General features: G+C 38.3%; 1 protein-coding gene across 1 annotated transcript in view; it reads right to left on the bottom strand.

Annotated features, from left to right (window-relative positions):
• Positions 1-21,985, bottom strand: part of PRKN (parkin RBR E3 ubiquitin protein ligase) — a 780,164-nt gene that overhangs the window by 610,074 nt on the left and 148,105 nt on the right. The window contains exon 2 of the mRNA XM_087774081.1: positions 11,976-12,139. Coding sequence (XP_087630207.1) covers positions 11,976-12,139 — 164 coding nt within the window. The remainder of the gene's footprint in view (positions 1-11,975; positions 12,140-21,985) is intronic.

The raw sequence follows: 21,985 nt of genomic DNA, 5'->3' as shown, positions 1-21,985 counted from the left end.
TACTGCTCTTCAGTTTGGATTTTTTTTCTCTTCTTTAAAAATGTACTGAATAAAGTTCTAGTCTTTTTACTTTAAAAAAAAAAAGATCACCATTTTGCAAGGGAAGAGTCTTTAATCTTCTCTGATGATGTGCTTAAGAAATCACTTGGGTCTGGTGACCCACTAAGTGGGTGTACCACTAAGGTAGATTTCTGCATGTAATCACACCTCTTTTGCAGGCAGTAACATGTTCATCTCTGTTATTTTAGATGTCAGGCCTTGAATGTAGTTCTTTATATTCTCCCCAAGTAGCCTTACATTGCAAATTATATTAACACATTGACAATTTCCAATTCCAATAGTTACCAGAATTTTTTTTAATGTTGGCTTACCAGTGGTTGCTGTCAATTCATATGCTTTTGCAATCCAATTCCTTGGGTTTCCTTGCTTTTCCAGTCATCTCTAATATATCTTAACCTTCACCTTACCTCTGGCTTTCCTGCCTGGTAGGACAACCTCAGATGCTTCATGAATCCTGCTGTATAATAGATTTTTCTTCAGTTGCTCATCTAATCTCCCTCACATTTAGTAAATGCCATATAATCAAGCATAACCCTCTCTGTCAAACCTTTCAGGTCTACCTGAACCCTTTTTACCTGAAATTCCCACAATCTTTCTAGCCTCCTGATAATCAGTCTTGAAATGTTTACATCAGCGTGGCATGTATTTCTACATGTATCCTTTCTTCCTCTCGTTATTCTGCAGCTTTGTTGCATCACTTCCTCTCTTTCTGTGCTTGTCATAGTGGAATATATTGAAAACCTTCCTATGACAGCACAAAAATTTATAAAATTGTTTTGAGAAAACTAACAGAAGTTTCCACTACTACTTGCTGCCCAGAAACAAAAATTACATAAAATATTACATAAAAATTCCGGTATTATAAAGCTGAGCATTTTAGTACATTCAGAAGAAAGGCACTACAGTTTTCACTATTAATAAAGAAAATGGGAACACTTTTTCATAAAGAATAAGGTTTCCAATGACATGTATCCAATTGGTCATTTTAATTTATTTATTGTCATTTACTGTCATTGAGACATTTTTGCTATAAAATTCTGACAGTAGAAACATTAAGATGTTTTAAAATTGGATTGATTCTTCCTTTCCTGAAGCTCAGACACTTTAAATTACAGGTACTTAAGTTATCGTAATAAACACACTGCTATAAGATAAATGGTAAACAAAGACCCCAAATCACCATCTAGGGTAATGAAAATAATGCAGGAATAAAGGTTATATGATGTTGGTTAAAGAGGAAAGTAGCTATTATATTCTGTACTTAAACATACTTGCATACATTTATCTGTTTTGTACTCACAATATGCTGCATACTGTGAAAGATACAAATGATTGATATGTTAAAGATGTTAAGGTAGTACAGTAAAATTATTAGACTGATATGTTAAAGATGTTCAAGTAGTACAGTAAAAATATTTTATAGGATAATTTGGGATGAGCTGCATAAGAAACAAATCACAAAGTCAGAGCTCTGGTATATCACGCATACCAAATATATGACAATAAAACTTTTATATGTTTCCATCACGCTGTTTTATGTCAAATAGTTAATAGGGAAAAACTGTATTAGAAATGTTTTTGAAGTTTAAAGATGTTTCATTATTGGCATCCTTTTTTATATTAATTCTACCATAAACCTAGCAACTGTGGTGTCATGTACATGTCTCTTCATAAGTGTAACCTCATCAACCACAAAAATTGCCACTATTTACATACCTTTTCAAAATGACCTAAAATAAGGTGATAAACTTTTAGACATTGTCACACATATATAAACAAACTGATATGAAGATATGCATGAAGTCCAATATCTCACAAGAGGGCCTGGCTGTTTTCCTGCCAGGAACACAGTTGTCTGAGATCACAGAATCATGGAATCATAGAGTACCAGGTTGGAAGGTCTATCAAGGGTTATCTGGTCCAACCTTTCTTGGCAAAAGCGCAGTCTAGACGAGATGGCACAGCACCATGTCCAGCTGAATCTCAAAAGTGTCCAATGTATTGTTCTTCCAACAAATGTCTGGGTAGTTGAAGTCACCCATAAGAAACAGGTTCTGTTGACCCAAAGCTTGCTTAAGTGACCCAAACATTGCATTGCTGGCCTTATTGTCTTGGTTTGGAGATTGGTAGCAGATGCCTACTGTAAGACACCCCCCCTTGGAGATGACCCCTCTGATCTTGACCCAGAGGCAATCTAGTAGGGCTTCCATAATCACCATAGTTGACTTCTATATATTTGTGCTGGGTTTGGCTGGGATAGAGTTCATTTTCTTCATAGTAGCTAGAATGGGGCTATGTTTTGGATTTGTACTGGAAACAGCGTGGATAATACAGAGATTATTTCATTGTTGCTGGGCAGTGCTGACACAGAGTCAAGGCCTTTTCTGCTTCTCACCCCACCCCACCGGCGAGTAGGCTGGGGGTGCACAAGAAGTTGGGAGGGGACACAGCTGGGACAGCTGACCTCAAATGACCAAAGGGCTATTCCATACCATATGACATCATGCTCAGCATATAAAGCTGGGGGAAGAAGGGAGGGGGGGAACGTTCGGCGTGATGGCGTTTGTCTTCCCAAGTAACCATTACACGTGTTGGAGCCCTGCTTTCCTGGAGATGGCTGAACACCTGCTTGCCAATGGGAAGTAGGGAATTAATTCCTTGTTTGGCCTTGCTCGCATGCGCAGCTTTTGCTTTGCCTGTTAAACTGCCTTTATCTCAACCCAGGAGTTTTCTCACTTTTACTCTTCTGATTTTCTCCCCCATCCCACCAGGGAGGAGTGAGCAAGCGGCTGGGCGGTGCTGAGTTGCAGTCTGGGGTTAAACCATGCCAACATTCAATGTTCTTCTTAACATAGAGTGTGACGACTCCTCCTCTTCTTCCCTGCCTGTCTTTAAGAAAACAGCATCTAGCCATCCATCATGATCCTCCAGTCATGTGAGTTGTCCCACCATGTTTCAGTTATTCCTATGATTGATATCATAACTTTCTGACTGGGCATGGAGCTCCAGTTCCTCCTGTTTGTTCCCCAGGCTGCGTGCATTGGTATACATACACGTAAGGTGGTTGGTCTTCTGGTTCTCATCTTGGGAGGCAGCTAAGGAACATTTGTCACTGCTCTACTTGGCCTGGCTTATTCCCCAGTTGTTGCAATGGTGTGAGTGTTACCACTTTGGAGCCCGCCCCCCAGGTCCTTCAGTTTAAAGCCCACCTCACCAAGTTGGCCAGCCCGCTGCCAAAGATTCCCTTGCCTCTTCTAGACAGGTGGATTCCATCCCTCCCTAACAGGCTGCAGTCATCAAAGAATGTCCCGTTGTCGTAAAAGCCAAAACCCTCACAACGGCACCAACCATAAAGCCAGAAGTTGATTTGCATTATACGTCTATTTCTGGCTGCACCCTTTCCTCTAACTGGTAAAATGGAAGAAAAGATAACTTGGGCACCAATACTTTTTGCTTGCACCCCCAGGGCTTTGTAGTCTTCCTTGATTCTGCCCAGGTTCCGGCTTTTGGTGTCATTCGTGCCCACATGAAAGAGTAGCAATGGATAGTAGTCTGTGCTCTTGACAAGTTGTGGCACCCTCTCGGCAACATCTTGGACCTTAGCTCCCAGAATGCAGCATACCTCTCGTGACTCCTTGTCAGATGACAATCCTCCCCAGATTTCCCACAAGGCCCCCTCCACTACCTGCAGATTATTCTGTAGCTCTGTACCCTCCTGCAGATCTGGCAGCTTCTTGGTTAGATGCAAGGATATCAGAAAACAAGGAGGTCAACAGTACAGAAGCACATCATCCAATGAGACACAGAACCCATAAGTAGAAGAAAATGTCAGCTCATTGGCAGGTAGAGCAGATCTGCAAGGCAACTTAGGTCTCTCATTCTCTCTCTGCCTTTATTTCATAGGCTGGGAAAGGGAAAGATTAGAAACAACAATTGGTTTCCTAAGCTGTTTTAACACCTTAATGGGCAACAGATATTGGATGGAAACAGGATTTCAAAGAACTGGAATTGCTTGGGGGAGACAGAAATGAAAGCAGCAAAAGTGACTTGAACTGAGGGAAACTAATAAGAAAAGCAGTACAAGTGAGGAAAACACTGATCAATTCACTCACGAACAGCACTGGAAACTGGACTCAGCAGGAATGGGAGTTGCATTCGTACTTCTACAGATGGAAGGTACAGCATTTCACACTAGCTGAGGAGCTTCCCCAGGACAGTAAGGATGTTGTGTGTGTGTGTGAAAGAGAAAAGGGGAGAGAGAAGAAGAGGGAGAGAATGAGTGAGAGAGAAAATGAGAGGGAGAGAGAATGAGAGGGAGAATGCTGGCTCATGGAAAGTCAATGGCATCACTTTCACTAAATCAATGGAGCCAATGTTTTACCTAAAAAAATGAAATAACAACCTGCTCTGTATATGAAGAAAGTGAAAATAATTTCATTTGTGGAACAGGTACTTTTGCTGCTTTATTTAGTCTAAATGAGGAGAGAAAATTGTATTGCTCTGTTGTTCTGCTTATTACTGATTTTTTTTTTTTAAACACTTCACATTCATTTCTTCAACAGGCTTTTAGAGTTCATAAGGAAGCTTCTAGGAGTTGTAAATTCATCGAGGATTGCTCCAATGAAATGATATATAAGGAATTATACACCTACTTTTGCTTCAATAACTCCTAAAACAATTGTCTTCTTTCTCTTTAAGCCTGCATTGGTCATCCAAAAAAAAACAACACCAATGTTTTTTCCTTTCTCGGGGCCTTTGCTGTCATAATGCAACAACTCTGTTCTTTTCATTTCTTCTTCCCCCTTCACGCCCCGCCCCCCCCAAAGCCACTCCTAACAGGAATAATTCTGCATCTCCTAGAGTATGGTGGTTCATCTGTGATGAAAACTGTAGTCAGATATGAAGCATTTAAGTTTCCCTCCCACATTTTCAATTACAATGAGTGAGAAAGCTTGAAAAACAAAAATAAAAGGAGGAAACCCAGAATGGTTTCCTAAATAGCTGTGTGACCTTGATAATTAGAAATATGAATGTATTACAGATGACATTTCAGATGATCAGAGCTGTAAAAATTTAAATAAGTAAAATTAAGACAAAAGCGAAGAAATTATAATGGCAGGTGACTACATTCCACCTATCTATTGAGGAGGCATATTTGGTATGCTACCTGCTATTTTAAAATATATTTCCAACACTGAAGTTTCCATGTCTTCCTTTACCATTTTATTTTTCAGACACAAAATTCTCAATGTTAAAAAATAATCCACAGATACTCTGTCCCAATTTCCCATTTCTTAATCCAGTATTTTCATTGTGTAAAGTGTTAAATAAATCCTATTTTTGCTTGGGTTTTAGCACAATACAAATATTTGTCAATGATTGTTCTATTTTACTTAAGAATTAGAAAATACATAATCTCTATGGATCGTTCCTTATAAATGTAGTCTACCAGAATAGTTAATACCATGTTTTTTCTTTTAGGGAAAACGGAGGAAGAAGGAAGTAAATATCCCTCTTATCCTTGAACTTCTCCTAATTCAACTATAGTTTTTGGTAACGGTGTGCAATATGCTAAACACTTTTTGACCAGAGCAATTTACAAAGGTGATGAATGAAAGACACAGGCTGACCTTTCTTTTACTGTCATGATTTACAAACTCATAACAGTTATTACTCACTGCCACCATTCCAACAACTACAGCTTTTTGAAATTTTTTCTTACACATTTTCCCTCCTGCAACGTAAAGCAGGATCCAAATAAAAAAAATGGACAGCATTGTAAACATACGAATTGGATTATACTCATGATGAGGGAGAAAGATTCAACAAGTGCTTGTCTAATGCAAGTATTCAGGTAGAAAACAAAAGCACATCTAATATTAGTGCAATTTTCAAGAGAATTTCATTCTGAAACACTGTGTATGTCTTGAGAAGAACCACAGTGGTTTGCTGAAGGAGTTTCTTATCAATATACTGTATTTCACGCAAATAGTATTGTGGTTCCTCCATCAGTCGCATGCAAAGCAACTGCTTTTTCAGAAATGGATTTCGTAAAATTCACTTAATGGCCTCAATGTAGTGAATTTTAACTGCCTAAGAGAAATGAAGTTAAAAAAAAAAATTAATCTGCTGCCTGAACATGTTCTCACATATAAGTAATAACAGCCATAGATGAAATGGAAATTACTTCAATAGACTCCCAACTTACTGAAACTGTCGGCAAAGTGGGAAACAAAAGAAACTCATATTTAGAAATTTGGAAATTATTCTAAAAGGGCAGCACAGGTAATTCAGAAATATTATGAGTCGGTAAGACTCCTGTAAGAACACTGGCACCAGCAACCCTGTTCCAGGAAACCATGAACCAGATTTAGCAGACAACACAGAATTCATCTAGATACCAAAACTCAGATACTTCTAGAAATTAAATACAAACTTGTAGAGAGTGCACAATGCAGAAAGTTTGCAAAGAAAACCCTGTCACACTTCCTCCTCAACCATCAGCAGACCAACTAAAACACATAAGAAATGTCAGAAGAACCTAGAAGGTACCAGCAAAGTTCAAGGCCATCCTAGATGCTGCAGCCTGCTCAAACATGGCCCATTCACTTTCTGGAGTTACCAAACTACCTGAAGATATTTTATCCCTTATTTAGCTATAGTTAAATCTTTTTCTTAGTCTCCTACTTCCAGGAAAAACTTAGCATAAAAAGAATAGAACAGCAATGCATTTAAAAGCAGAATGGAAATGTGTTACTGGGCTCAAAGGTCTAACTTATTAATGTATTTAGATCTTGATCTGCCAGAACAATTAATGAACAATGTACTCTCTTAAACAGATATGGAAAATCTGTAGACCTGAGCTGGCCCTGACTTAATTTCATACTAAATATGGCTACATGGTACTTTCCACATTCATTATGGGCATATAATACCACGAGGTCCATCACAAGTCTTGGAAAAACTTATTCAACATGTAGAGTTTCTGTTGTCATATACAGTGAGTCTGCAGCCATCCAAAGAAGCAAGAGTGAGCAGTACTGTTATCCACTCATTTAGCCAAGTCCATATTACCTGGTAACACAGATGGCATCTCTAGATTTCCTTTATTACGATAATATACTTAAGTATTATTCAGCTAGCTTCTTCTGTTTTGAAGAAGTACAATACATATCTCTTCCAGCTTTACAAGTAAGAAAAGATCCACAGGTCAATCAAATATTGACCCAAAATACTGATTTAAACACACACACGTAAAATCATTTTCTCTCTTTGAATTTCACATAGGATGATTGATTCAGTCAGGATGTCTGCGAGAAATCTCTCCAAACAGTGTTTACATATGCAAATGTTGGCTCAACTGTATTCTGTAACCCACAAAACTGCTGAATATCAAAGATGTTCCCATGAGGGATTTGGTATCCTATACACAAAACTGTAGGTTCTAACAAAAGGCACTACTTGTTGTGTATGTCAAAAGACCCACTCTAAGCTTAGTGTTCATGGGTTTATAACTAAAGTTGAGCACATGGGGGTTTTTTGCTGGTTAAGGGCACATTTTGCACTGTGTCACCTGGTTTCTCCTTTGTACCTTCAGTAAACTGAAGCAGGGAAATACAAGAACTGCTGGAAGCTCTCTTGTACTGAGCTGTGCTTAGAGAGTAAGAAAGTTGCCATACATTTAGGTACACAAGGTCCTTCTTCGATAAAATGCAATGTTCCATTGTTCAAATACCTGTTTCTGCTAAAAAATTTGTTCTCTGATAACAATGGTATTAGCGATACCCTATTTTCATAAATATTTAAAATGTGAGAGATATAACCTGGGACCCATTGTCACAAGGTGTTCTCTCTGTCCTTGAGCTTTTCACACAATAGTACTGGCAAGTGCTTTCAGTAGAACCAGGTGCCCTCTGGACTAGAGCTCTAATGTTTACTATTCAGAAACCCTTTCATAACGAAGCATACTCTTTCCAAACCACTGTCAAACTGCAGCATGCTAACATTACTTATAGCACCATTTCTCCCCTACCACTTCTCTTTTCCCTCCTCTGTAGGGATGATCATCTATGTTGCTACTCCAGTTATGCCATTCTTTTTTACTCATTTTCAGTTATGCTCATCAGCTCACACACCAGTGTTTAACAATACTTCTAGTCATGTTTGTTTGTTTGTTTCTTGAATGTATGTATAAATAATTTTAGGAAAACACCTATATGGATGGATGCGGTTAAAGCCAAATTCACGTGAACCCTATGCTCCAGACCTCGAGCCTATGCTCCAGTCAAATAAAAGCTAACTCTGATTTAGAAGTTGTCTCAGTGGACCACTGTGCTAAAGCTAACAAGTCCTGCTACTAATCACATTCTTAGTCTTTTTCTGTTTCAAAAAACTGTATTTTCTGCACTTACCTCATAGAGGAAACACTGACAAAAAGAAATGGTACTAGACTGGGAAACAGAAGACTGACTTAATTTTATCCCTGTTTTGCTACTGCAAGGCAGGGAATACAAACTGTTTGCAAGAGTTTCTTGACGCAAGGGCATTTTGAGTTCCCCAAGAAAGGGCAAGCCTGTACTAATATAATACTGCTTGTATTACCAGTAGTAAATTTCAAATTGTTTGCATTGAGCAAAATTGTGTATCAATAAATATTACATAGCTTGCTTCCACAAGGGTTGTTAACCAATTTTGTCATTCTTGGAGGCAAGGACAATATTGTTGTAAGCAGTCATCTCCTGTTACAACCCTTCAACGTTCCCGATACACAGCTACACAGCTGTTTATTCCTTTGGTGACTCTGTTATGGTTCTGTTCTTCTTTTGCCCTTATGATTGCCATGAGAAGATCTTACCACTGTTCTCATACACTCATGAGAGACTTCTGAAAGAATTCCTATTTTGGGTATATATTAATTAATTACTTCTATTCATTCCAAAGTGAACTGTAATCAGCAGGGAGCTCTTCATCATTCTTCAGAATATTTAGCACCCTTAAAGTGACACCATTTGCTGTGCTTTTAGGAAGCAGCTTATTGCTCTAATTCCTTCTTATGAGATTCAAATTTTGCAGGTGTCATTCTTCATCCAGTCATTACCAATCTTTCCTTACCATGGCTCTAATTTCTCTACTTGCCCCTTTAGTCACTAGCTAAGATGCTGATCTCCCCTGTGCACAGTTGAATCAGTGTCTAATCTTTCTCTCTTTTTTCAAGGACAAAACACTTATCTGAGGTACCAAAATTAAATGTCTCCACACATATTTCACTTCTATCCTTCCTACAGTTCTTTTACCATTGTTGTTGATATCAAATTACTTATTTAAGATCTCAACTTGGCACTTTCTTTCTTATAATAATTTCTCTTTAATGTTTGTCCATTCCAGCTTCATTTCTTTTTTACAGGTTTCAGCTACCATGAAAGATTTTTTCTTCTCTCCAAACAGGAAAACAAACGCAGCTTTCGCATTCTCAGTTATGTTTTGTATCAGCTGCCTGAGATCCTAAAGTAGCTGTCAAGCCAAATCTAGTTGTTCTGTGAGCTGTGAAACCAATGAAGTTTGCTATCCTGGAGTATTTCCTATATCCTTGCCCTATACTCCTGCAATTACCGCAGCTTTTCCCATGTCCTCTATAATCTCATTATCTGTAATACTATCAGTTTTCCTTCCTGACCTCTAGATTCTCCCACAGTATCTTGGGCAAAAAGTTCAAAAGTAATTTACGATAAATGTAAGGACAAAATGGTCTTACTAGGAATTCTACGTTACCATAAAATAAAATAACTTAAAAGCGCCAGCTGAGTACAAATCTAAGTTGCATTTTTCTTATTCTGCATGCAAATCTGTACGTCTAGAAAACAAGAGCTAGTTAATTTGCTCATATGTGACATTAACTCTGAAATTACAAATGCAACATAAATGCCAGCAGTTAGTATTTCACGAGCACTCAAATTTTACTAGCATTCAGCTTCTTATGCAAAAAGCCCCAAACAGCCTACCATAGGAACTCAAACACCTCAAACCCACAATTGTTCTTGTGCTGACAAATTTCTACAATAAATAAATACTCGTACACAAATATCCAACAGAAAAAACTGCAAACACAGGAGAGTAAAATACACTTAAATAAATGTCAAAAATAAAAACGTAGTTGATACATCACTGATGATATTAATCATTGCAATATTTAAGACACTTAAATACAGAAGTATGGATTATACCATCTGAAACAGCTTTTGAACTTCCTATCTTCTTTAGAAGCCAAGAGTCAAAGCAATGAGTCTAGGCTGAGTTTACTAAATAATAAAAAGTCTTGACTACACGTGGTAATTCTGACATTCCAATGAAATGAATTAAGTGATCAGCAGGCCTGTATATTTGGAAAGCAATTTTTAATTTACCCTGGCAACAGGTTGTATATTGTAGCTGACAACAGACTTGGTTGCAAGTGTAAAACTGGGCTTAAAATCTGCGTTTCATGCTGACATAAAATAGCAGTAACACCAATAGCTACAGCTTCCCAGGAAATGCTAAGTGCTTAAGAAGCTTCTGACAGAACAACACAGACACCCAAATCTAGCAACTGGCAACTTCTGTAATTCACATTATATTTTTTTTTTATTCTTACGTTTTCGTATTTATGTTTTCACATATAAGTAAGTGAAGCACATTGCCATTTATGCTGTGAATATATGTATCAACACTATCCACAGGTGATGCATTGGAGACTGACAACAATTCGCATTTCTATACCTTCCTTTGTGTGCTGAAACTCCCTAAAACCCTTTTGCAAAGCAATAAATATCATACCCAAGGAGAAATAGTGATAGGTCATCAATACAGTAGTGACTTTCTGTACCCAGGTTTAGCAGCCATTCTAAGTACAGGCAATACTTCTGAAATATGAGTGCCAATTAATCTGAAATAGTTCTGCCTGTGAGGGATCTTTTATATAATCACCTGCACTACTACAGATTCCATCTACAGTTCTCTGATACCACTGCAGAAGGACAACAATTTCATTAAATCAGTATTTGGGCTCTGTCAAAAGGCCAGTAGGTTTCCCCAAGTTTCCCAAATGTCTTAAATGTGTGTTCTTATGCTAAGCCCTGGCTATCCAAGCAAACTGCCAAGTCCACATACAGGATAAACAAAAATATTTACAAAGCAATTGTGGCAGCACTGGTAATGGTAGCAAAGACAACAAGGAAGAGAAAGTTGAACCTACCTTTCCATGCTTACTACTGCTCACCACAGATGAACAGCCCTCTGCATTTATTGAAGAGAACAGTTAGCTAACCTTCAGGAGCTGAAATTCAGATACCTACTTATAGCCACTCTTCAATGCTCCCTGCTACTCTCTTAGCTTCACACGTTTATGAGTTCAGTGCTTTGGAGCACACTTCTGTGGGCTTTCTGATCTGGAACCACCCCTCCAGCAGCGCATTCACCTGTGCTCACGCAGCGGCAGCACAGGGAGCAGCAGCAGCCCTGTAGCTATCCTCCAGGGGTCACAATTGGGTTACAAATTCTATAACATGTGATGACTGTGCAACCTGATTTAGAGCAATTTATTCACATCCTTCTTCATTAAGATTCAAATGGAATAAGTAAGATAGAAATTGAACAGATACAGAAATTGTGCATGGCTTGCTTCTGTAGTCAGTAAACATTTATTCACTAGGCACAGCTCGCTCTCTCCTATTTTCTCTCTTCCCCTATCCTTCCTGCTTGCTGTTTTAATGCATAATTAAGAAGGTCAGAATTAATGAAGCAGTGTGGAGTAAAGTTCAAGGAATCCCCAGGCACTATTTATTCTATTAGATCTCAGGCATGAATGTCAGATTGGCAGCATTAGAGGCAGAGGCAGTGTAGCTGGCAGCAGTCCAGAAGCAAAGCTACCCAGGGAGACTTACCTGCAGTGTCAAGTCATTGCTGAGCTCCCTCCCTGCAAAAATCACCCGCAGCTGGTCAGCTGGAACTCCCTGTCGCTGGGCAACCGCCTCCTTCAGCTGGAGGATGCTGGCATCCGAACCAACCTCCACCGGGAAGCCATGGCTGGAGTTGAACCTGACAAACACTGAACAAGAGCAAAACACCTTTTAAAGCGAGCATTTCTCATGGGGTGTTTGTACTAGAGTGACTACGAGAGGCTTACTCTTCAATTTCAGGGATCATGTACTATTTTCAGAGAAAAGCTATTAGTACTGCAGTGTGCCATTTTGAAACCCATCACAGAATAGTTAGTGACCAATAAACAAAACCCACGTGTTTCTCCTTGGAAGTGTTAGAAATTACAGAGAACAGTCAGAATCAAAAATGACCCATCTAGGCAGCTGTCTAAGTGGACACTAATTGGCACAATAGATTTCCAGTTCAGTCCTAACCTTAGCAGGCATGGGGCACACACATTTTCTGTGCCCCTTGTGCTCTTCCCCACTGCCTATAACAAATAAATACAGGAAACTGAGGTATGCTTTAGAACCAAAATGCATTAAATAATACAAGGGAAAACAATTCCTTGTTACACAGTAAAGCACAGTCATATAAACTGGTTTCCCACAGATATAATTCTACAGAAGATAATGATAGAGAGAAAATTGCAGGCTAGCAGAAATGTTTGAGAGTGTTGTATCAGAGCGTGGTCTTTTCAGAGTTCACTAAAATATCTGCAGTACATAACTCCTGCCGGCATCCACCTTCAGCGCGGAAAATCACTACTGCACCAGTCGTATCATTTTTTAGAGCTGCAGCAACTGGTTTATACATCCAGAGAAGTCTGGCAAATAAACTCATAAGCTTCCTGCCATTCAGCTGGCAGATCTGTTCTTCATAAGGAGTCTGAATGTGCTCATTGAGCCCATGGGCAGAGGAATGACTACAAGAACTATGAAACACGAAAAAACCTCATTACACCCATATCAGTCACAGAGATCGTATGAACCATAGACATGTCCCCAGCAGACCGCTTCAACCAATAGCTCCACAGGCAGGAAGTAAACGAATTAGCAAAACCCAATACAAAACAAAAAATCATTTATATCAATTAGATAGTGGGTACCTGTCACCTAAACTGCTTGGGTATTGATTGTAAAAACCAATCTTCTTAAAGATTTATTTCCTGTTCACACTGCAATGTTTTAGCTGAAGATGTTATTCCTTCGCATTTTTGATGACTGACAGAAGCATAAGCTCAGAAGTATTTCTAAAGTTCAAAGACATAACTATTTTTAAAAATGAAAATTGGATCTTTGTGATTTTTCAAACACATAAAGTTTACCTGACCACTTCAAAGTTGTCAGATTCTTTAAGAGCATTTGAATATGGCTGAGAATGCTGCCATTGTTTTGCTGAGCAATGAATGTTGCAAATACCTGCCATTTCACATCTTTAGTTCAGATTTGGCTAATCTTTAAGGGACAAGGCCATATACCAATAAAATTTTACACAACATTTTAAGTTTTGCAGTTGAAAGTACCCTCTTAATGTACTAAAATGCAGGGTAGGATTGCATAATGCTGTGTCAGGCAGGGTGCAGCACATACGCCCTGCAGTGTGTTACACAGTCTCCTGTAGTACATCTCGTTACTGGTTTTGATTTCTATTTAAAGGTGTTCTGGAAATAACTAAACTGTGCAAGCTGTATATTCAGACTGTTCAGAAAAATCAGCGGACTTTGAATTTTATTTTTATTGTGGTTTGGAGAGTAAAGGAGGACTTATGTGACAAAAAGTAGTTCCAGCTAATGGGAGCTGAACGTTTCCTGGCTTTCCAGAACACTCATAATGCTCAACCATAAATAACTTTATCTGGGGCAGTAGCAAAATATATAGTTAAATCAATTGGGAATATACTTTTTTTAATATGCTAAGCTCTGACTATCTATGTGCATGTATTTTTTTTATACATTTATATAGGTATGCTCTCATACACACATAAAATGCATACATGTGCATCTCCAAAGACTTCTTCCTAACTAATAAATAATCCTCTTTATCTTTAGTCTTACAAAAGCCAGTGTTACTGGTTTTGGAAATGAAAAAAAGTTAGCAAGTGCACTGACTCTGCAAATCAAATGTGCTGGTAAGAGGAAAGTTATTAATAAAAGAAGCATAAACAAGTGGGGTGTCATTTAAATTAATTATAAAGCAGTACTCATTTTTAAAGACAGTATAAATCCAACACAGTTACTGCAAGCATAACTCATGTTCATCATCAACAATCCCCACCCATTCCCTCAAATAAGTTTATTTTTATTCACTTCCAACAGGTATAGTCTCCCCCTTCCAACATGTACGACATAGCAGAAGTTTCAGTCTCACAATTGCAACCATAAGCAAACATGGGAAATGGGTGTGTGAGTGCAACATTTTGTACTCCATAGCAAAGATTACAACTACCCTCTTACAAGCCTGAAAACCTAACTCAGAAAAATGCTAGAATGCCAAACTTTGCTTGCTGGAAAGTTCTAATCCACAAATATTTTGCCCCTAAACATATTTATTCCATTATAAAATCTGCAATCCACCAACTCTTTTTAATGTAAAAGAACAGAAGGGACCTTTGCTTACTTGCACAGAGCATAAAAAGATCAAATACAAAAGTTCAGTCTGTGGAATAAAACCAGAATTTCGTCAGTATAATATTTCAAGCTGTCTTTTTAGGAAAAAGAAACTCATTATTTTCCTTTCGACAATTCAAGTCAATAATTAAATCATCACTACCAAGTCAATACTCTTAACAGCACACGTTATTCACAAGATTACAGGTGAAGTTATGCAGACATTTGAGACCTCTTCCAAAGAATACATACTTTGAAAAGACTTGGAATTTAAAATTTGTCTACTGGAAGTTAAATAAATATTGGCTTAACAGAAGACTAGAGAATTTACCCGAGACCTAAACTGCTCATGGAAATCCAAAAGAAAGAAATCGAGTTACTAAAGTTAAGAAGTAGACAAACCTATCTGAAGAAAGGAGTCTCTATTTGGATCAGCTCTCCTACTCCCACATCTGTAAGAGGTGACAAACTGTAAAATTTGTCTGATAAAAGGAAACTTTGTGAGACTTGACTCTCAAATACAATCTCCGTAAATATCAAAAGGATCTGATTCCCAGAGGGATCAAGAGGTACATAGGTGTTTTTGTAAGTCTCTCTTGGTATCTATCTGAATTTCTACATCTATCTATGGTGTACATCTTCATGCGATAATTTCCATTTTACATTTAACGAGTTAGATAGTATTAATCTCGTTTGGAAGGATCAGCAAGTGCTACATAAGGGAACAGTTGTAGAGAAAATAACTTTTACATATTTCCAGAGGAATTTCCCATGTTTCCTATGAAAATAGCCATTTTTTTCAAGCATGTACCTACACAGTAAAAAATGTTTTGGTCTGGCATAATGACTCAAATGGCTTCTTCAAAGACCACAGGCTTACTCTTTTGGCATGCCACTTCTGCCACAGTGGCAGAGGGAAAGTTCTCAATTCTGGGTGTAAGGGCAGGAATTGCATTTGTAGAGAGCAACACATTTCCCCCTAGAAACTGATACCACAAAATCAGAATACACAGAGTTGCAGGGTACATGAAATGCATTCAGGTGCAAGATGTAAGAGACTGTATATACAGAAATTACGGTCTAGCATGCAGCAGTAGGTTAAAACTGGCTAAGCAGAATGTAACAAGTCTTCACAGACAGAGGCTAGCAATTTAGGGAAACAGAAGTGAGAAGTAAAAATGCACCCCTCCACCTCTCCCTGCCATCCCAATTGGACCAGAGAGTGGAGGCGTACACAGAAGTAAATACTGAGTGGAATTAAAGTCTTGGTTCCCAGTTGTGGGAAGTTTCACTATTTTGACATTGGTTTTCATCTCAAATACATCAAAAATTCAATGTATTGACTTTTTGTGTTCTTTTTGTTGAACAAGAAGTACCATGTCAGTATTAAAATATTTTCACTCTGCAGCACTTCGTGGAAATAAATACTTCTTTATTCTTCCAGTCCTGTTGACTGGACCCCTCTGTTTGGATTCTATCTCTCAGAATGAAGCACCAACACAAATCCCAGGAAGAAGTGGGTGCTGTGGTCATAAGGAAACACTAGTGTATCATGATAAAGGCAGCCCAGCATTTATTTTGATTAAAAGTTCCCAAGGAACTCAACTTCTTGGCTTTTAGCTGATTTATATTCAAGTGACTGTGTTGTGGTTTAACCCCAGTCAGCAACTAAGCACCACACAGCTCCTCACTCACCCTCCCCCCGCAGTGGGATGGGGGAGAGAATTGGGGAAAAAAAAGTAAAACCTGTGGGCTGAGATAAAGACAGTTTAATAGGACAGCAGAGGAAGAAGAAGAAGAAGAAGAAGAAGAAGAAGAAGAAGAAGAAGAAGAAGAAGAAGAAGAAGAAGAAGAAGAAGAAGAAGAAGAAGAAGAAGAAGAAGAAGAAGAAGAAGAAGAAGAAGAAGAAGAAGAAGAAGAAGAAGAAGAAGAAGAAGAAGAAGAAGAAGAAGAAGAAAAAAAATAATAATAATAATAATAGAATACACAAAACAAGTGATGCACAATGCAATTGTTCACCGCCTGCCGACCGACACCCAGCCAGTTCCCGAGCAGTGGCCCCCCAGCCAGCCAGTGTAAGCACTACTCAGCAACAACTAAAACATCAGTGGGTTATCAACGTTATTCTCGTCCTAAATCCAAAACACAGCACTATACCAGCTACTACGAAGAAAATTAATTCAATCCCAGCCGAAACCAGGACAGACTGTAATAAAATTAAGAAGTTATCACCTCTGAAGTGACTTGTATTAATTAATTCATGTACAATGAGCCATTTCATTCATATGAATACAATACGGAAATGCACCACTTCCCAAATAAAGTATTGCTGTCCTGAAGATTTTGTGTTTCACAAACAGTATGACACATCATTGCATCCACTATCAAAATGGAGTCAGCAGCACAATTCAATCACTTAGGATACAATATGATGAATAACTTCCCCATGAAGTAATTGTTAGTGAAGGGAATATAAGTAGGTGAAGAAGATTGTGACTAAAATCTCAGGTAGTTTAAGACAGAACTGCTCCTGGCCATCTGTCCATCCCTTAAACTGGAGGTTGCTACACATATAAGTTGGATACTGAAAGAAATGTGTACCTGCATCTCGGCTGTGCCTGCTTACCATCAACATGTTAGTACAAACTCAACTGGAAATTTAAGCAAACGCAGATATAAACTGGTTAAACTCAGCCACAAGTACATGGGGTAGGTGTGTAGGGGAGCTGCAGAATTTCAAGGGAAGGCTGGAAGAAAGCTGGTGGGCACGCTCCCCTGCCAGGATCTCAACAGGCCATTTCTCAGGGCCCTGGGATTCAGCAGCCTTTCTTCTCTGGCAAGTCATACCAAAAGTGCCAAAGCTTTAACGCCCATTGTCATCAATCCTACAGGTTTTCCAGTTCTGAATCGAGAAGATAAATATTGCATGTTGGAGAAGCTTAGGCCCTGCTTGTGAACAAACTGTGAAGGCACAGTCCTGATATATACAACCAAAACAACTGAACTGTGCCAAGAATGAAAAAAAAGTTGTAGATGTTTTTACATTGCTACATGCAAAACACAAATTTTCTTTTTAGTTTTGACATAAAATAGCCAATTCTTTTTCTTCCTAAAGTAGCAAATCACACAATCCTGCTTCACTGCACACAAAACAAAAGCTATAACCTACAATATACGATTTGTGCAACAGAATGCACACATTTAAACTTAAAGATCTTATTGCTGAGCAATTATAATGTGTCCACGATAGTTACGACAGCTTCGAGTACTCTTTATTGCCCGTTCTTCCTAGGGACAAAAAGAATAAAACCAAGGTTTAAGTGAAGGATGGTGTGAAATATGTGAAACTTTTGATTTTTAAAAGCCCTTTCCCTACCGAGGTCAGATGACAAGACCTTTGAAGTATATTTCCCTATGACTGAGAAAAAAAAGTCTTGTGACAGTATCTGTCTGCCGTGATCAGTTCCTCTAGCTCAGCACATGACTTGAGAACATAGTCCTTCTTAGCTCAAAGAAGAGACATCTAGACTATTTCACACTAGAAAGTATTATCCCTTCCTTTTCAATATTAAATCTTTCTCATAAACTGTGATTAATAATTCATCCAGTACAACTAACCAGTTTAGTGCAGACTAAAAACAGGAAAATACACAGAAAGGATAAATAAAGGAAGAGAAGGTAGAAATCGAGACAATGTAAAATCCTCGCCACCTGCTAGAGTACTGTGGAAATGTTCTGTAAGTCCCTCTGTTACGGCACAACTGCGGATCACCTCTCCAGGCATAGGCTGAAGGCAGCTGTTCTAAGTATCTTTTTTATTTCAATAAATAAAATGAAAACTTATTTTTCAGATGCTTGGGGCTCTTGCATCCTCAAGCATACGGTAAGATACTGTTCTATTATTTTAATCTTTATATTTAATGAACATCATAGGATAGATTTGTAGGCACTTTATAAACCCTAGTGAATGTCAGTGGCTGCCTGGAATTTCTACAACCTAAATTGTAGAAATGCAACTGTAGGATATATGTAGTGTGAGAAACCAGCAGCAGAACACAATATAACGTGATGGCAGTAAATCTTGTTCCACAGCTTTTTATTGTTATTTCCTGGTTTTCAGTGTGTCAAGGGAATTGCAAAAATGGAAAGAAGCAAAGCAAAAGATTAAAGAGGAACAAAAAATGGAAAGAAAAAGATGAGTTGGGGAGACTGTGCAAGTTGAGGTCAGGACTGTAAAGGAATAGCTCAGAGCTGTGGCAGGCTTTTATTCAAAGCCAGTCAGCACATGTTACTGAACGTCCAATTAAATGGTTAAACAACTTTGTGCAAAGTTCTTTGAAGTGTCTTTCCACAGCAACTCCAGCAGCCTGGAACTGGTTGCAGTCTTTTTCTTCACAGATTTGTGTATCTAGGTTCTGCATTAGAATAGGAGACCTTCCCGACACTTTTTGCTCCCAGGAGCACTGAAGAGGAGGACAGTTCAGTCAGCTCCATTTTAACTTCTGCCTTGCTTCCACTACATCAAGTCCTGCTTTGGAGGCTGCTGTCACCCTCACAAAGCTCTGGCCAACTGGCTTGCATGATTTTTTTTCTTGACATATATATGTGATAAAATCTCATCAGCATTAAAATAACTAGTCCCATAGGAATTCATGTAGCCCTTTCATCAGTTAGCAAAAATATCCTCAGCTCTCTTCAAGAAAACTCTCAAACAGATGTCTTTTCATCAAAAAGTTGCCAAATTCTGACACATTGGAGCCAAGTTGAGATAGCAAGATCCTGAGTCTTGATGCCCTTGCACTGAACATCCTGCCAACAATTCCCTTCTTCTATAAAGAGGGAAATCCAACTACAGAACCTCTGCTGTCTGCACAAGGACTGAGATAGTGTCTCGGAGACAATGATTTCACACATTTCAGTCTGTATGGCTGAAAATCAACACCTTAAACACTACCCTGAGATGAGCGGGTTGCCGTTGCAGATATCGATGCACTGGTATGATCTTTTCCTGTCAAAACAGCCTGCTGTATATTTCGCACCAGGTCCAGACTGACAGGTATATACAGCAAAGTTAACCATGACTTAATGAGTTACTACTCATTGCTGAGCCATAATAACTGGCAGCATTAGGCCTCCTCGATCATTGCATTTGTGAAATAAAATTAATGTACATTAAGGTAAGCTAACTTCACAGCCGCAGCAGAAAAAGAGCCTACACAGGCAATAAGTGGCAACTCATTAAGCTAGAGTAATTTGGTTGCTTCTGATCATTTGTAAATTACCTTCACCTAACAAATGATTTTATGATGTAGTCACACATAGAGAGCAATGTAGTAATCTAACATAAACAGTGTCTATAAAACCCCATCCTTGGTGAGGTTATTTCTCTCCTTAGCAAGGAATAAACTCTCTCATGGAAACATCTTTAGTTCTAGCTAACACTAAATGAATATCATAAAAAAAATTCCTTGATTATTAACTCAAATTTAAAGACAGAGATTTCTGATTGTTTTATTTCCTTTTAAAATAAAAATAATGATGGACTTTTATTCAAACAACTGTTTATGGAAGGAAATACAGTAGTATTCATAAATGCTACATCTGTACCTGATAAGTTTTCTACAAAGTCATGAGCAGCATGGAAAGGGTGAGTAGAGACTGGGCACTCACTTCCACTGCAAGGTTTAGGGGGCATCGTATTAAGCTTATAGCAGCTAGGTTCAAAACAGACAAAAATGAGATGTTTGCTTACACTACTCACAACAGACCCTCTGGAAAACTCTGCCAGAGAAGTGGTATATGCAGGATGTATAACTTCGGCTCAAGGGGAGACAACAAACTGGCAGTTACTGCATAGGCTGAAAAGGAAAGAAATAGTTTATATGTAGGTTTTGATCTTAGAAGGGCTATGTCTTCCAGTCATGTGCTGAGCCAAAGAGGAACTTATCACTGCAAAGACAGTAAAAAGTAACAGATATTGTCACAAGATATTTTTCCCATTCTTGGGAAAATACATTTTAAAGCTCCTGTCATTTGAGTTAAAAATAGCTGTGAGAACACCAGGGAGAAATATCATCTATGCTTGCCCTATTGTCTTTCTTCAGAAGGGTCTCTCTGCTTATGGTCACCGTTGGAGACAATAATACATGGGGTTAAACAGACTCTTGTTCTGAACGACTATGGCAGCTCTTTGGTAGATGTCCTGGGTTTATATTTCCATACATGTACTCCATAGAATGTAACACTGAATAAAATCTAGCAAGTACGCAGGTTAACAGTTTCCTCCTGACTTTTCCTTGCTACCAAATAATCCAAACCAAGAATAGAGACAAATAAAAAAGAGCTTAGCAGTACTCTTTTTTTCCTCCAGAACTATGCATGCACATGCAGTTGCTTTCTTGCATTGCAGTGAGGCAAATTTTAAACTCAGCAATTCTCACAGTAACCTAATTTTGTTCTAGCAAGTATGCCTCTTAATCCAAAAGACAAGCTAAATTTGTCCACTGAATTATTTCCTGTGAATAATTCACTCAGTTTTACTATACCCAAATTCTCTTTAACGTTGGAGGAATGCATAGCTAGCTAACCCAACACTACAATTATGTTGGCATTTCCTTAAAAAGTCTCTTAAAAATGCTATTTTCCTAGCTATTTTTGTCCTGATTTACTGGCTGCTTATGTCAGCACAAAGCTGCCATGAACTTCCTTGATACAGAATCAAGCTAAATTCATGTTTCATTTTAAACAGATGCATACTGTTCTTTAATGTGCTTGGATATGGATAAGAGTCTTTAAACTCTACATATTTCCAGCTATATGCTACAGCTTTCCGTATTAATAAGAAGTATTACCTTTAAAAAAAAAAAAAAAAAGGTATACTCCTGCAGCTTTTAAATTACCCCTGTCCTGTGGAAGAATGGGCCAGTATTTTTGCAAAAACTGCATCAGTTCAATGAAATTCATAGGACTATTCGTAGGACTATTGCAATAGCTTCAGGGTTGTAAAGGAGACTGCAAAGTGAAGACTGCAATACTGAGATTCCACTATTTTAACAGTTACACTCATTTGCAGTTCCCCAGGAAATTTACCACATTTTTCTTATGGTCTCTACATGCTGCTAAATACTAGAAGCACTGGTGGAGAGCTGAAGATCCACTCAAACAAATGTATGATAAATATGGCAGCTGTTACACTTGACTAAGGAAGGAGCTTTCTAACCTTACGGATTTTGTTAGTTTTTCAGTATAGGACACACGAGTATAAAAATTTATACAACGCACATTATAATATGGATAAAAATGGTATATATACCATTGGAATGGCTATGTAGAAACAGATTAGTTCCACATATAAGAAACCCCAGA

Source organism: Nipponia nippon, unplaced genomic scaffold, assembly GCF_047370975.1.
Source record: "Nipponia nippon isolate SJK-2023a ecotype South Korea unplaced genomic scaffold, ASM4737097v1 scaffold_4, whole genome shotgun sequence".
NCBI classification, from domain to species: Eukaryota; Metazoa; Chordata; class Aves; order Pelecaniformes; family Threskiornithidae; genus Nipponia; species Nipponia nippon.
Note: the sequence above shows the minus strand (reverse complement) of the source record. Positions and strands in the feature narration are given on the sequence as shown.